This window comes from Triplophysa rosa, linkage group LG2 (assembly GCF_024868665.1).
Source record: "Triplophysa rosa linkage group LG2, Trosa_1v2, whole genome shotgun sequence".
Lineage (NCBI taxonomy): Eukaryota > Metazoa > Chordata > Actinopteri > Cypriniformes > Nemacheilidae > Triplophysa > Triplophysa rosa.
Window position 1 is genome coordinate 4,011,726 of NC_079891.1, and position 16,571 is coordinate 4,028,296.

General features: G+C 38.6%; 2 protein-coding genes across 5 annotated transcripts in view; both read left to right on the plus strand.

Annotated features, from left to right (window-relative positions):
- The window catches only part of jak2b (Janus kinase 2b), a 24,501-nt gene extending 18,029 nt beyond the window's left edge, over positions 1 to 6,472 (plus strand). For all 3 annotated transcript variants that reach the window (XM_057354678.1, XM_057354693.1, XM_057354685.1), the window contains 16 exons: positions 629 to 740; positions 904 to 1,090; positions 1,346 to 1,470; positions 1,594 to 1,728; positions 1,925 to 2,012; positions 2,093 to 2,226; positions 2,303 to 2,441; positions 2,710 to 2,861; positions 2,949 to 3,099; positions 3,193 to 3,329; positions 4,078 to 4,267; positions 4,664 to 4,788; positions 4,869 to 5,041; positions 5,321 to 5,438; positions 5,637 to 5,750; positions 5,857 to 6,472. In XM_057354678.1, the coding sequence (XP_057210661.1) occupies positions 629 to 740; positions 904 to 1,090; positions 1,346 to 1,470; positions 1,594 to 1,728; positions 1,925 to 2,012; positions 2,093 to 2,226; positions 2,303 to 2,441; positions 2,710 to 2,861; positions 2,949 to 3,099; positions 3,193 to 3,329; positions 4,078 to 4,267; positions 4,664 to 4,788; positions 4,869 to 5,041; positions 5,321 to 5,438; positions 5,637 to 5,750; positions 5,857 to 5,991 (2,215 nt within the window). In that variant the 3' untranslated portion in view covers positions 5,992 to 6,472. The remainder of the gene's footprint in view (positions 1 to 628; positions 741 to 903; positions 1,091 to 1,345; positions 1,471 to 1,593; positions 1,729 to 1,924; positions 2,013 to 2,092; positions 2,227 to 2,302; positions 2,442 to 2,709; positions 2,862 to 2,948; positions 3,100 to 3,192; positions 3,330 to 4,077; positions 4,268 to 4,663; positions 4,789 to 4,868; positions 5,042 to 5,320; positions 5,439 to 5,636; positions 5,751 to 5,856) is intronic.
- A 3,488-nt stretch (positions 6,473 to 9,960) lies between these two features.
- zgc:114041 (uncharacterized protein LOC574425 homolog) lies at positions 9,961 to 15,426 on the plus strand. 2 transcript variants are annotated; one of them, XM_057323054.1, is made up of 5 exons: positions 9,961 to 10,066; positions 12,183 to 12,412; positions 12,657 to 12,800; positions 13,049 to 13,819; positions 15,025 to 15,426. In XM_057323054.1, exons 2-5 carry the CDS (start codon positions 12,211 to 12,213, stop codon positions 15,216 to 15,218), a joined length of 1,311 nt encoding a protein of 436 aa, XP_057179037.1. In that variant the 5' UTR covers positions 9,961 to 10,066; positions 12,183 to 12,210; the 3' UTR covers positions 15,219 to 15,426. The 2 variants fall into 2 exon arrangements, with proteins under 2 accessions (XP_057179037.1, XP_057179043.1); XM_057323060.1 differs by having other exon boundaries at positions 9,964 to 10,072.
- Positions 15,427 to 16,571: the final 1,145 nt, after the last annotated feature.

The window sequence follows — 16,571 nt, forward strand, 5'->3', positions numbered from 1 at the left end:
AGAATCAGAATCAGAAGAGCTTTATTGCCAAGTGTGCTTGCACACACAAGGAATTTTCTTTGGTGTTGGAAGCTTCTAGTACAGACATTCAACACAATGACAATACAATATAATACGATTTACAGTCTAAAAGATTCTAAATTGTGCATATATAAAATAAAGACTATTTTACAGAAAATGGGGGATAATAACATATAAGAGACATTGTACAGGGTAGTATTTTAAGGAAAATTTCCATTAATTTTGCTATTTGTAGCTTGTGTTTTGAAAATATGTTCCCCTGCATTTCAGACATTTTGCTTAAACACATTTATTTTGCACATTGTGACTTAAATGTATTTATTATAAAGGTATATTCTGCTCTAAACAAATTCTGCAAGTTAATGTTTGATTGTTTTTTGGTGCATCAATGGTGCGCTGCAGCCTTGTTAACCACCTGGTGTCGTCCCGTACACACACACACACACACACGTGCGTGTGCGATGCTATAGGCAATACGTGACAATTCTGATTCGACTATGTAAATCCTTAGGCGAGGACACCTCTAAAATGAATATTCATCAGCGCATGTGAGGGATTTGAAAGGCAGTGATGTTGTTGTCTTTGTTTCCATTGTCTGTTCACACAGAATGGATTTTGCAATCAGCAAATTGCGCAAGTCAGGAAACCAGAGAGGTCTGTATGTGCTACGGTGCAGCCCCAAAGACTTCAACAAATACTTCCTGACTCTTGCAGTTGGGGTATGTGATAATTAAAAAATAATAATTGTAGCATGTGGATAGCAGTTGTATGCAATTATATAATCATATTTAAGCCTATAAAGTTATATATTTGACCATTATATCTGTGTCCTTCAAAATCACATGATCACATCATCTTGACATGTTCTTTATTTTCCGTCAGGCGTATGAGGATGTTGAGTACAAGCACTGCCTGATCACCAGGTCTGTGACCGGCGACTACAATCTCAGTGGAACCAAAAGGAGTTTTGGAAGCTTGAAGGAACTGCTCAAGTGTTACCAGAAGGAAACGGTGAAATCAGATGACATCGTCTTTCAGTTCACCAGGTTCTGTTCACCAAGGGCCAAAGGTCAGTACAGCACCTGAACTTCTGCCCTGTGTAACATAAAAAAATGAGCATGAATCGTATTTAAATATCATATTAAATATACCAATACTCTCTGAGAGCTATCGGAACATTTTGTGTGTTCTGATTGGCTTTCTTTGGGAGGGCATGTAGTTTGTTTTATGCACTTTTTTTATGGAGTCATGAAAGCAAATTAGTTTGAATATATCATGACGTAATGGGTTGTCATGTTTTGTGCTTTGTCGTCAACATAAAAAGAAAAGTCGAACCTGTTGGTGTGTCGAAGCCATAGGGGTTCAGAGGTCCCCCTCTCTTCCTCCATGCAGAGAAGTAACATCAGTCAAATGGTGTTTCACAAAATCAAAAAAGAAGATCTTGAGCTTGTAAGTAATCTTGTCTTTGTGGATTTAGGAAACGGTGATGTACAATACGTCACTGTCATTTCACAGTTCAAATTAAACCGTTACGTGCGAACAATGGTGAATATTATGCATTGTTCTTTCCAGGGGGAGAGTCAAGGTCAAGGAACGTTCACCAAGATCTTCAGAGGGATTCGGAAAGAGCAGGGAGACTATGGAGAAACCCATAAGACTGAAGTCATTGTCAAAGTCTTAGACAAAGCACACAGAAATTACTCTGAGGTGAGGTTCAGTTGCCAGCCAATCAGAATCGTTTCAAATTTAAAGGGCTCACGTTTTCATAACATTCATAAACGTTATCATCCATTTGTGTGGAGGCTAATATAGTTAGAGTTATTTTTATGTTATTGGCGTGAATGGGCCTTTGAGTCATTTAGCATTAAACCATCAGCCATTAATTCTCCACTTTTTCTTGAAGTCTTTCTTCGAGGCAGCCAGCATCATGAGCCAGCTCACCCACAAGCATCTGGTGTTGACCTACGGCGTCTGTGTGTGCGGCGAGGAGAGTAAGTGTTCACAACGCTGATGCAAAATCCCACATCTGTGATGCCACCGAAGCCTTCAACTCGTGGGTTTTTTGTCTTAGACATCATGGTGCAAGAATATGTGAAGTTTGGATCTTTGGATACTTACCTAAAGAAGAACAAGAACTCCATGTCAGTCAACATCTTGTGGAAGCTGGAGGTGGCCAAGCAGCTGGCCTGGGCCATGCTTTTTTTGGTAAGTCGCTAAAAACCAGAATGAGGAGATTTTTAAGAAGGAGATAGATTTGATGTTTCCGTTCTTTCGCACGCAGGAGGAGAAGAATCTGGCTCATGGGAATGTTTGCGCGAAGAACATTTTGTTGATCAGAGAGGAGGACAGGGCACAGGGAAACCCACCGTTCATCAAACTGAGCGACCCGGGCATCAGCATCACGGTGCTGCCCAGAGAGAGTGAGCGACGCAATTCCTTATCTCCATTCAGATGAGAACATTTGGGTCGGTCATTAGCAGATGTACGAGGTTGTGATTAAAATTTAAAGCGTAGATTTTGAAAAACAGCAAAATCTTGATGTCACTACCTTGAAATTAGTTACAGAAAGCCAGACTTGTGCATGCAGTTTAGTATTTGTTCTTGCTCATATTGCCCATGTGCAGACTGTTCTGTTTACTTTGTATCTTTTTTACTTTAAATGGCACTGAAATGTGATTGTTCTTCTAGTTCTTGTGGAGCGAATCCCCTGGGTGCCCCCTGAATGCATCGTAGACCCTAAAAACCTGAGTCCTGCCACAGACAAGTGGAGCTTTGGCACAACAGTATGGGAGATATGCAGCGGAGGAGAAAAGCCACTCGCCAATATGGACAATTCCAAGGCAGGCCAATATAGATGTCCTCAAAATGTAAATGTAGTAAATGATTATTTGACTTATTACACAAGTCTGATGTGTTTGTCGTTTCAGAAACATTTGTTCTATGAAAATCGTCACCAACTTCCAGCTCCAAAGTGGACGGAGCTTGCCAACCTGATTAACAGTTGCATGGATTACGAGCCAACGGTCCGACCTTCATTCAGAGCCATCATACGTGACCTCAACAATCTCTTCTGCCCAGGTAAGTACAGACTGAAACGTTTGATAGTATGACACTTTTAACTGGTTCCAGCACCTGCTGTGTAACGTTCACTGAACGAATGCGTTTTTTTAGATTATGAGATCGTGAAGGAGACCGACATGTTACCGAACAGAACCGGAGCGTCTGGATTCAGCTCCGGAGCGTTTGAGAATGAGGAGCCGGTTCAGTTTGAGGAGAGACATCTCATTTTCCTCCAGCAGCTGGGCAAGGTATCTAAGAGAACATTTCATTTCAGATGTACAGTATAGTTTACTCAGTTCTCTCGTAAACCTGTAGCTTGTGATAAACGTGTCCCTTACAAATGTTTGCAATTCTAGGATTATTATATAATTAATTACAAATGTGTACATAATTACAATAACATTTATACAATATTTTCATACAATTTTATAACATAAGCTTTATGAACGCCAGCGTTATTTTTGCTATTGCTGAGTGGTTAAAGTCCCCCCGTGGTTGATCATTTTACTCATTAAAACTAACCATTGACCAATAAAATAGCATATTTGAACATTTTTTCCTGCCTTAAAATAGCTTGAATGTAACTACACCCCAGCTTCATTAAGAATACTCGGATACGTGAATATGCAAATTAGCCCCACCTGACATGATTAAAACTGACAGCTGATCGTTTCAGAGCCTAATCCATGCGCCATCGTTGCATGTGTATGGAACTGCTGATCCACGGGGTCAAATGAGTTGATGTGATCGGTTACAGGTTTATGACATCACAAACCCGGGCAGATTCAAACGGCATTTTTTAAACCGTCTTTGGGAAACTTCGGTTTTATGGAGAAAATACTCAGCAATGGTTTAAAATGATACATTAGCACATAGTTTGTCTTAAAGCATCTTGAAAACACAACGTAAACGCATAAAAAACTTGATTCGCACCACAGGAGGTCTTTAAAACTTCTCAATTAAAACCAGGAATTGAACTGTGCTTCCTATTTCTAGGGAAACTTTGGCAGTGTGGAAATGTGCAGGTACGACCCCCTGCAGGACAACACTGGCGAGGTGGTGGCCGTAAAGAAACTGCAACACAGCACCACTGAACACATCCGAGACTTTGAGCGAGAGATCGAGATCCTGAAATCCCTCCAGCACGAGAACATTGTGAAATACAAAGGCGTGTGCTACGGTGCAGGTATGAGGGACGCCGAGCTATACATCCTACAGCTGTCGTCACTCTGTTTTGTGTGTGTGTGTGATTTTTGTCATTATAAATGCAGTTAGAGGGTTTGCTTTGAATATCATCAAATAAGCCGTAACACTTCAACAACATAATCATGACAATAAAGTTATAGTTAACCCAAAAATCTGTCATTATTTACTCACCCTCTTGTCATTTCAAACCTGTATGAGTTTCTTCCTTCCGCAGAACACAAAAGAAGATATTTTAAAGAAAAAACGTTTAATCCATTTTTCAAAGAAAAATTTGCCCAGCCCTAGTAACTATAGCTGTTTACATTGATTTATTGCTTTTAAACTATAGCCTGCAGACTAATGTTGCAGAAACTATTCGAATGCTTTGTTCTTACAGGAAGGAGAAATCTACGGCTGGTGATGGAGTATCTACCGTACGGCAGTCTGCGCGACTACCTCAACAAGAACAAAGACAGGATTGACCACAACAAGCTGCTTTATTATTCTTCTCAAATATGCAAAGTAACCCGGAGCATTTCTTTCGTTTGACTCATCTTTCAAGTGTTGCATATCTTGAAATTTCTCACGTAATGTTTTTACAGGGAATGGAATACCTCGCAACGAAGCGGTACATTCACAGAGACCTGGCCACGCGAAACATTTTAGTTGAGAGTGAGTTTCGGGTGAAGATCGGCGATTTTGGCTTGACCAAGGTTTTGCCTCAGGACAAAGAATACTACAAGGTTAAAGAACCTGGGGAGAGCCCGATTTTCTGGTGAGCTGCATTTATAAACCTCACCCATGTTTGGAAATTCTCTCACCCGTCCCAGATGTATAGTACATTTTATATTTAAATGCTGTGATGTTTTTTTTTCTTACGGAAGAAATCCAAATGACATAGTGGGTTACGATTATGTCGTCTCAATAGAAATGATACATTCGTGAGGGGAGAAAACTTCATTTCAAACAAAATTTAAATATGGCAGCATGTTAAAAACTTTGAAATCTGATTGGTTAGACAATTAGATGAATTAAGTCATGTGTGTTTTGACAGGTATGCACCAGAGTCTCTAACTGAAAGCAAGTTCTCGGTGGCATCTGATGTCTGGAGTTTTGGAGTGGTTCTGTATGAACTCTTCACGTACAGCAACAAGCTCTGTAGTCCACCTACAGTAAGTATGACGTAATTTCCTGTTGTGTTTGAAATTTCACTTCCTCACACCTGTAATTATAAGGACAGCATGTGTTGAATTGCTTTAGCCATGCAAATGGCAGTGACGATGTCCACAAACATCAGCTCGCACAGTTATGGAAATCGTCCTAATAGCCTGCTAAGTGTGTAATAATAGCCTTTCTTTTGTTCTTCTCAGGTGTTCATGAGTATGATGGGAGGAGACAAGCAGGGACAGACGATCGTCTATCATCTCATTGAGCTCTTGAAACGGGGGAACCTTTTACCGCAACCCGCGGGGTGTCCATCTGAGGTACCACATGTCATCCAGCACAAATCCAATAAAAGCTAAAGCTAACCTTAACGTTTATTCATGTGTCCGACGCTTCTCATCATGCAATCATTTCCATCTCCTTTAGATCTACGAGATCATGCAAGAATGCTGGGACAACGATCTTTGTCTTCGGCCAACGTTTAAGCAGCTGGCTCTCCATGTGGACTTGATTCGGGACGGCAGCGATTCAGACAGATATACCCAAGTGCCTGCATTTTAATCCAGAAGTTCATTCTGGTCTCGCAGCGGCCGGCCCTAGCTTTCAGCGTGCCATTGTGGCAGATCTAATCCCTCCGAATTGATCACCTCATCTTCTCTCGGAACAATCTATGGTCATTTATGTCAAGAATGTTTTCTTGTTCGTTTTTGCTTTGCTAGCAGTGCTGGCGTGCACCTCTCTACCGACAATGGTTTTGAATGATTGAATCGTTATTTTAAGGAATGCATGGATGCGTTTTTACATCCACGTGTTTGTATGTACATAGAAAAGATGATTTTATAATTTTATAAAAATGAGATATAAGCGCGCACTCATTCTGTATGGCTTGTTAAAAGCAGTTATGTAAATGAATTGGAAAGGTATATATGTTTATAGGTTGTTTGTCAGTGCAGTTGGTGTCTGATTGAGAAGTACAAAGAAATGAAAGATCTTGCCATTATACGAAGAAGCCTTTATACTTGCTTTGAATAAAAAAGCCTGATAAAATGTCGTTAAATGTCCGGTGTTTCTCGTAGGATATTGTTTACCAGTATTTCCTGGTAACATGCTGCCAATCATTTTCATGCATATTAAGGTTGATTATTTTCAGGATTTTATGACAAATAGGTTTCATTTTATTTCGTTGCGTTTGGTCTTATTTAAGCAACATGTGTTTATTGTATGGAAAACATTGCCGTTTTCAATATAGTTTCGATTCAAAAGGAATTATTGCAAATGTTAGGTTGTGGTGAAGAGCCATGCGCTCATGCGCTGTGTTCTAAAATGTCAACCCCGCTGAGCTGTGGAATGGCAACAGTGCAGTATGTCAAAGATAGACATGATGTTATCCTCTTACTGCTGGCTGATACCAGTTTGCATCACACTGACTGTCCCACTAAACTGGCAGCATGTTATTGCATCACTGGCTGACTTTTTAATCGCATCTCTGTTGTTTTAACTTAAATATCAATAGATGTCGTGATCAAATATTAGAACAAATTTTGAGTTTGGTTGTGGTGCCAGTTATGTTCAGGGTCTTAAGCACCTTTTCCAGATTTTCTGATTGTAGCCCAGATACGGAGGGTTGTCACAATCTACACATTTACATTCAGGGTTGTCATTCTTCATAGTTTTGAGATTGCTTTGACCTGGTGTTTATGTGTTTTGGTCTAAAATGTGTTCTTATGCACTTTAGTTTAGAAGAGTGCTAAATATGTCGTCTACTCTTGAAATACTACATGTTTGCCTTCTATTTTAGAACAGGAAATGCAGATTGCGCACGAAAAGGTGGAGTCATTCACACCTCTTGTTAATCGGAGTTGGATCATTGGCAGTCATATTGTGTTCTTTCTCCACTGCTATTTTCACTCTACACAAACGAATGCACCTCTACAGTCCCTTCTGTCAAACTCCTGAAGTTTGCAGATGACACCACAGTCATTGGCCTTATTCAAGACGGTGATGAATCTGCCTACAGAAAGGAGGTTGCTCAGCTGGCTGCCTGGTGAAGTCAAAACAACCTAGAGCTGAATGCGTTCAAGACGTTGGAGATGATAGTGGATTTCAGAAGGAACCCTCCATCACTTCCTCCCCTCACCATCCTGGACAGCACTGTGGATACTGTGGAGTCATCCAGGTTCCTGGGCTCCACCGTCTCTCAGGACCTGAAGTGGGAGTCCCACATAGACTCCATTGTAAAGAAGGCCCAGCAGAGGTTATACTTCCTCCGTCAATTGAGGAAGTTCAACCTACCACAGGAGCTACTGACCCAGTTCTACTCAGTGGTCATCGAATCTGTTCTGTGCACTTCAATAACTGTTTGGTATGGCTCGGGCACCAAATCAGACCTACGAAGACTACAACGGACAGTTCGTAGTGCTGAGAAAATTATTGGTGCTCCTCTGCCCACACTTCAGGACCTGTACGATTCCAGAGTGAAAAACAGGGCAAGAAAAATCATCATTGACTCCAGACACCCCGCACACAAACGTTTTGATCTGTTGCCCTCTGGACGGCGCTTTAGAGCACCAAACACCAGGACTTCCAGACACAGAAGCAGCTTCTTCCCCCAGGCAATCTCCCTCCTAAACAGATAACTGCTCCTTAAGAGCAATATTACACTTCCACTGCTCCTATAGTGTGCACTAGTGCCTTATATGTACATTTTATTTATACATGTATATAACACTACCTCTACTTTCCATTTGCACAAGTGTGCATACAATCTGTTAATATGTATATTCTACTGTATACTACCCTGTACAATGTCTCTTATATGTTATTATCCCCCATTTTCTGAACAATAGTCTTTCATTTTATATATGCGTATTTTAGAATCTTTTAGATTGTAAATCATTTTGTGTTGTCATTGTGTTGAATGTCTGTACTAGAAGCTTCCAACACCAAAGAAAATTCCTTGGCAATAAAGCTGATTCTGATATTACAGAATCGTTAAGTCACCTTAAATTCTAAAATCTTAAGTCCTGAGTTAACATCTATCAAGTTTAATGTTGAGTCATAGCTTTACTGCAATATCCATAGTTTAACTTTAAATGTTTTCCATATTAACCCAAACTTTACCATCTCCAAGTAACCATATTTTAACAATGGTGCATGTATTAAATCAATTCACACAAAAAAACATGATTACTACGCTTTTACTGATTATAAACATTCGCTTTCCCAAGTCGCCTTGCCTTTAAAGGGACAGTTCATCCAAAAATGAAAATGCTGTCATTTACGCACTCTCGGGTTGTTCCAAATCTGTACAAGTGACTTTGTTAGATGATGAACGCAGAGAAATATTTAGAAGGACGTTTGTAACCAAACAGATCTTGGCCACAATTGACTACCATAGAAGGAAAAATGACAATGGTATAGTCAAAATCCCTTCTTTTTGTGTTTAACAGAACAAATCGTTTTGTTCTATGATGGTAGTCAATGGTGGCCATTGGCCAATAACTATTTACAAGCATTCTTCTGTGTGTTTATCAGAACAAAGGAATTTGTACAGATTTGGCACAACTTGAGGGTGAGTAAATGATGATTGAATTTGGGTGAACTGTTTCTTTAAGTAGTGAGACCGGTTTCTGAGTCGTGGCTATTTTATGTTCTGAATTAGGATGGTTCTGCCCCAACGCAGCCATGGCTGTGAAAACCACGGGGATTTAAATTCACGAAAAATGGGATAATAACGACATCATTACTGCTGTGGTCATAGAGTTCACGTGTATGATCCATGTCTGTTATTTGAAGTGATTCGTTTAATTCACACTGGTAAAGTATTAGTAGTGCAAGTCAAATCAAAACAGCTATAAAACATTAACAGGACAAACGAGGGCCCAGAGTTTACACACGAATGGTTTCGTGAAAGTTATCTCTGCATTTCAGAAAGGAATGGAGGAAGTTATTTACCAGAGAAAAGCCTTATCACCTGTAACTGTGGAAAATAATATTCTCTTTCGATTGAAATACCTGCCACAATTTAGTGTTAAACAAAGCATATGGTTTTACATAATGTTGGCACAAAATTGTATGAGCCCGTTCTGCTAACTGAATACAACCTGATCAGTTAAAACAAGCCTTTCGTCTTTTTCATGTGTTAGTGCAGCAGATAACATGTTTGAGTTTATACAACAGTAAATATGTTTTCATAATCAAACACAGTCAGCTTGATTTTGAATGTTAACGGACAGGCTCGCGCCGTTGCAATATGGCAATATAAGACCTACGTATAGCGGCCCATAGAAACAGATGCTAATGCGGCATCTAGTTATTTATATTTATGGTTTCTGCGATACAGCCCAAGTTGTTTAGATTTAGCTGAATTCGTGACACTTTCCGGCAAGTAAGTAACGTCTAATTTAGCTCTGTACGTGGAGCGGATATTGTGAAATATTGGCGAAAGTGCGTCCCTCAGCAAATAGGCAGAAGCGCTCTTATTTTACGACCCTGAGCGTGTGGCTGTAGGGGGCGTGGTCAGCATTGTTGTGAGGTTATAAATAGAGCTCCCTACGTTTAGTCAGCTTTGTGATGAACACATGGGGGTATCCTGACGGTGAACAGCACAGGAGAGGAGGGTGCTCGCGCCTTTGACGTAAGTGTATGTTTCAGACCCGATTAAATTGTATATAGATATTGTAGGATCGTTTATGACGGGAATTGTCTTACAAAACAAATGCAATATTTAAAGAGTTTACTATGCACAGTAGACACCGTGCAATGTCAGACCGTATGGACAATATGCACAAAACGTGCGCATAGCCTATTCTCGTTCAGAAAAAAACTTGAATTTTAGATGGTGGTCTACATTTATCAAGAACTAGTATTTCAACAAAATAAATTTAAATAAGCACATAATAATAATTGTTTGGTATATTTTCTGTAAAAATATCTTGAAAATCGGGCTGTCACAATATCAGATTTTTCAAACGGTGCCGTATTATCGCGATATGTGCAGCAAACTTTTCACGGAATTAAATAATGCTTTCAGCTTTCTTTTTTTTGTGGATGTTTTGCCCATGATTCACTTTTCAACAAGAGAGTTTATGATGAGTGATGATGAATAATGCGTAAAATAGATTTTCATATAGCATATCATTTATTTTAGAATATTTTAATTAACAACCAATTTTAAGAGTGTAACTGAGCAGATTAAACCCCCTGAGCACTGGTTAACATTTTCTTGCTGTAAGCATCACCTCACCCTTGAGCTCAACAAGTCCGCTTGTGTTGATGAATTCACAATCTGTGAAGCATCATGGGTTTAGCCCTACATTTGTAAGGTGAGGATTGAGCATGTGTCAGCAGGGAAGCGAGAATGGCATCGTTCCCACTTCCATGAATAGCTAACAGGAGTAAGCAGCCTTTCATTGGAGAATTCAGTATGGCTTCTCGGTTGCAGTTTGGGCTAGACAATGATGTCATGATCTATGTCTTGGTGTAACATGACTGGAGGCTCATGGACGTTGTCATGATGCGAATGAAAGTTGTTGGTGGGTTTCAGGGGTTGCTTTTTGCAATTGTAGTTCTGAATAGGTGTTTATCAGCTAGCACTGAGGCGTGGAGATAGTGGATCCCCTTCCGCAGAAAATATGTTTTCTCATATATGAATTGTCAATATATTAAATCATTTAATATACAGCCACAGAAAATAAAGAGCGTTTGGAGTTTTGCCTTAAATCAGCATTTCTGCGTGTATTGCAACCATTCCAGTCCAGTGTGTCTGTTGAATTCCAACAAAAACAAACCTTAGGAATGATAAAGTCATGCAACATGAAAAACTGAGAGAATGCCAAGGCGCATGAAATCAGCAGTATTATCATCAAATATTCATTTTTTAACTTACCCTAAAATACATGTTAAAACCTTAGCATTGTGTTGTTTAAACGTGTTTTCTTTGCAGTATTCAAGATCTACACACATTGCATCTTTTTAGTTACTTTGAACAGTTTGTCATGTTTCATTTTTTTTGCAAATAAAAATAAATATTTTCATTCGGAATTTGGGAGAATGTTGTCACGAGTTCGCCGATTGAAACAAAAACGATCATTTTCCTTGAACGCGTACCTATAAATAGTCAATTCAGAAAACCCTTAAAATTATTTTAGAATTTTCTGCACCTGTGTATTTTAAAATATGTAGAATAATACATTATTAATATGCAACGATAGTACAATGTATTCAATAATACATAATAGATGGCCACTTCTTAAATATTGAAAAATATAAGCACTTGGTTCCAATATAAGTAAATGTATTTTATATATATATATATACGTATATGTATGTGTGTGTGTGTATATATATATATACACAGTATATATATATGTATATGTATATAAATATATATATATTTGTTTGTTTGTTTCGCAACATTCTGAAGACAGTGTCATTTTATTGTACAAAGGCGAATAGAGCGTTGTAAAGATGAAACGGGCTGCACAGCTGGAGTTTTCACAAGCCTTGTATGCCCTTTAACTTGGCACAAACCAACACTGACTTTAGCTTCCAAAGTGACATACAATATACAGCTTTCATTTTGAAACCCAGAGGGACATGAAGTTGTTTAGAGAGGTCGAAGTGGAGTTCTCGGCTGTTAAATTGAAGTATTAGCTACTTAAATTAAAATGAATTTAAGTTTTAACGCTACACATAACATGTACATATATAGACCCAAATGCTTTACACTATGGTGATTTATGACTTTGCAGAGGGTGAGAAGAGGCTATCAGATCCAGGATGGAGAAACGCCCGATCGAGCCACCAGATGGTGGCTACGGATGGGTCGTGGTCACCTCTGCCTTCTTCATCATGGGCCTCACCGCTGCTGTTCTAAAAAACTTTGGCCTGTTCTTCCTTGACATCCAAAGACACTACAGTGTTTACACCAGCACTACCTCATGGGTGACCTCAACCACCATTGCTGTTTTTCATTTAGGAGGTGAGAAAAGCCTATTTAAAGGCACAATATGTAAGATTTCTGCATTTAAGTAGCCAAAACCCATGTTGTTCATGGGTGTACACTTACATCATCCGAAATGTTTCCAGCATGTTTGAATCCTGAGCAATTCACAGTTGTTACCAGTGTAACCCCCTTGAAATTGACTTCTGATGCCTACTGATGATGTCATCACAGTAAAGATGCTACAGTGTGAACATCAGCTTTGTTCTTTGTTCTTCATCAGCTCCTCTCGCTAGCACTATCAGTATGCACTTGTCACAACGGAGCGTCATCATGATCGGAGGGCTCCTGGCTGCCTCAGGGATGATTATTGCCTCTTTGGGCCTCAGTCTGCCGTGGATGTATGTGTCTATGGGTGTGCTCCAAGGTAATTTCAATATCTTGTGTCATTCTAAACTTCTGCAGAACACAAAAGAAGATATTTTGAAGAATGTCGTAACCAAAGAAACATTGGTTCCGTTGACTTCTATTGTATGGATACAAAACCACACAGACATTTCTCAAAATATCTTATTTTGTGTTTCATGAAGAACGAGTCGTATACATGATTTGAACAACATGAGGGTGAATAAATGTTGATTGTTTATGGGTGAACTGTGCATTGGTGTGTTCTAGGTCTTGGAATGTCATTATGTTGGATACCAGCAAACAGCATGGTCAGCCATTATTTCAAACGCTGGCGTCCGATCGCCTATGCAGTCGCGAGCTCCGGAGAGTGTGTGTTCGCTATGATCTTCAGCCCGTTTTTTCAGTGGCTCATCGAAAGCTACACGTGGCGGGGGGCTGTACTCATTATCGGAGGTCTTCAGCTGAATCTGTGTGTGTGTGGTGCTCTAATGCGACCCCTGCAACCAAACCCAGTCACGCAAAACTCTATTCAAGGCTCTAAAGATCAGAGCGGGACAACAAAAAAAGTCACTTTCCAATGGTGTCTGATTCAGAGACCCGAGCTGCTGCTATACATCATGTTTGCCATCCTGGCCGCGGCAGGTTTCTTTATCCCACCATTGTTTTTGGTGCCCTATACCAACAGCCTGGGCATGGAGCAGTACTGGGCCGCCTCTGTCCTGTCGGTGCTGGCGCTGGCAGACCTGCTGGGCAGACTCGCGTGCGGGTGGCTGGCAAACCTGCGCCTCGTAAGGAACCTGCAGTTGTTGACCATGGTGGTCACGGCTGGAGGGGTGGTGCTACTTCTGCTTCCTGTTGCACAGGACTACTGGGCCATCCTGGTGTTCTCCTCGATGTACGGATTCTTGTTTGGATGCGTGATAGCCATCCATGTGACCAGTATTGTGGATATTGTTGGACTAGAGGGGTTTGACAGCGCTCTTGGGCTCTTCATGCTTTTACGGAGCTCTGGGGGATTTGTGGGACCACCAGCTGCAGGTGAGTTTTTTATTTGAGGCGATAAATTCATGTATACACAGACCTCTGTTATCTGCATATTTCATTATGCAAAGTTAGTGTAAAATATTTTAATAGTTAAGAATATTTTTTATAATTATAGTTTTATCATTTAATTATAATTTCATATTTTATTGTAGTTTCATTAATATTATTATATTATATATTGATTATATTTATATTTTTTGTTTATTTTGTTTAAATCTTTAAATTTTGTTATGTGCTTTTGTAATTTTATTTCTTTATTTTAATTTTGCTATAAGTTACATTTATTTCATTTTAGTTTAGCTTTTATTAATACTTTTTTATTATTATTAATAATTAATAATTTTAGTTACTCAACTTAAACTTATCTCAGTTTATTGCTAAGGCTACATTTCTAATTTTCGTTAATTATAATATATATTATAATAATAACTATAAAAATAATATTTAGGCCTATTTTTATTTCAATTAAGAAAAAACGTTTTAACAGTTTTAGTAAACTATGTAATTACAAAATATATAGACAGTGTAAGAAGTCGTAGCACAATTTCCCTCTTCCAGATATTTAAGATTGAAAAAATTATTAGATGTTAGTCGGCACATTTGCTATATAAAACACAGGCGTTGTTTACATGTAGACGTAGTCAATGTCTGCTAAGGGAAAATATTTTCACTATTATTTACAACAGGACTTGCATCTTTATGGGTTTAAATACAACTATTAAAAGGCCATAAAACAACTTTGTGCATCAAAATCACTATTTTTTTTGGCAACAGCAAAATTTTTGACAAGCCAAATGTGTCAGTCTCTGTTTAACATGCAGTTTATTTAATCTGCAAATTTGTATAATTACCCCAAAATCAAACAATCCCACGTCTGTTTTTTTATGCTGCTTGTAATATTAGTCGTTTTTTTGTGCTAAACTTATTCATATTTTCGTATGACTGTTTTCTATCAGAAAAGCTCTGTCAACAGCTTGCATGTACAGTTATTGTCTGTTAAATGACAATAGGTACAGTTTCTATACTTCCTCGATAATAAAAAAAAATGTAGGCTTGATGTGGTTATGTTGTAGCGGTTATGAATCAATTATTGAGAACGAGTTGTTTTGACAGCTCAGATTCATTAAATGGGGAAGGATAACACATGAATAGTAGGTTGTGTCACTGTGTCATGTTTCTTCTCTCTGTCTTTGTCACAGGTTGGCTGGTGGACTGGGCCGGTGACTTCAGTGCTGGTTTCTACTTGTCTGGCTTCTGTCTCGTCCTCTCTGGGATTTTCGTGGTGTTTGTTGACAGACTGTTGGAGAGGAAAAAACTCCCTGTGAAGCAAACAGATTCATGTTCAGACACCACAGATGATCAAATCATCAATGCCGACCGTACAGATGTTTAAAAGTACATTTTTATATTGTCAATTTCGTTTTTATTATAGAAAGTGTGTTGTTTTTTTTAGAAAGATATTGTATTAATGTTTTTACTTGAATGCAACAGGTACTGTATTAACCTCAATGACTTTCCTTTTAAGTTGTACTGACTGTCCAATTTATAAATCACTACTAAAAGCTTATAGTTGTGAATCAGGATATAATAAAAAGATTGTTTTCAACGCTGGTTCTTCATGTACTTGAATAACTATTTTGTTGTTTATTTAACTAAAAAAGTTATACATTTAAATATGCCTGTGTTAAATGTGTCACCTCTGTATACATGAGATGGTCAATGATGTCATTTAAAATGACAGTAAACTTTAGGTTTGTTCATTAGGCAAAGTGCTTGGATCACTGCAGCAAGCTTGCACGATAAACCACTTGAGAATGGTAACCGATTTTTCATTTTTGGGTGAACTGTCCTGTTAACGCTGTAACCTCATTGTTAACATATTTTTAACCTATAATTGTTGAAAACTGTTAACTTGTGCCAGAGGCTACTTCGAAGTTCATGGAGTGCAACATCAACAAGCATAATCATGCATAGGTAAAGCATTCAGGGAATGTGCAGTGTCTGAAAGCAGTATGTACAAACTGCAGTTGTTAGCCATTTCTTTGTGTGGTATAAGATCATGTCGTAGAGTTATTTTTTACAATATTTATGGTTGAAATAAAACCAGTTCATTTTTTATGTTACCCCATGAAGCACATTAATATATAGATGACATGATATACAGAAGGTTGGGAAAATGGTCTCAGAGACGTCTACTAATGAGTTGATTGCAATACACTCAAACGCAAACAAAAACATTTTGAGGTGATGTTTATATAATTAAAAACAGTCTACAGAGCCTTGTTTTACAAGCAATATATAGTTTACTCTGTATCTGTGCATGGTAAGTTGTGTGCCCACATATTGTGCCTTAGAAATGCTAAATCCTACATTTCACCTCACAATACACAACGGCTGGGCAATTCCATGCAAATGTCCACCTTAGCATGAAAAAATTATGTTTTACGCAACTTCTCCCAAAACAGCAGATAGTTCAATTGTTTGACTTACATTTATATTGCTGTTTTTTTTATGCTGGTTTATTTTATTGCAAAAAATGCCCAATTAGCTTGAAATGGCCTAAAAAATAGCAGCATTCATTTTAAACCTAAATAGGCTAATGGCAACCAAACAATGTAGACGACTGACTGAAACAACTGCCACGACGATATATTTGCTTTTTCATCTTTTATAGCCAAGACAACTCTCTACTTTAATGCCACAGTGTTTAGACATAATGTTAAATAGCCTACTTTTTATCTATAAG

Excerpts from the sequence above, each read along its gene's own strand:
- zgc:114041 (XM_057323054.1), top strand. The coding sequence starts at position 12,211 with ATGGAGAAACGCCCGATCGAGCCACCAGATGGTGGCTACGGATGGGTC. Across the intron at positions 12,801-13,048 it reads GTCTATGGGTGTGCTCCAAG|GTCTTGGAATGTCATTATGT; the intron begins GTAATTTCAATA and ends GGTGTGTTCTAG. Across the intron at positions 13,820-15,024 it reads TGTGGGACCACCAGCTGCAG|GTTGGCTGGTGGACTGGGCC; the intron begins GTGAGTTTTTTA and ends TCTTTGTCACAG.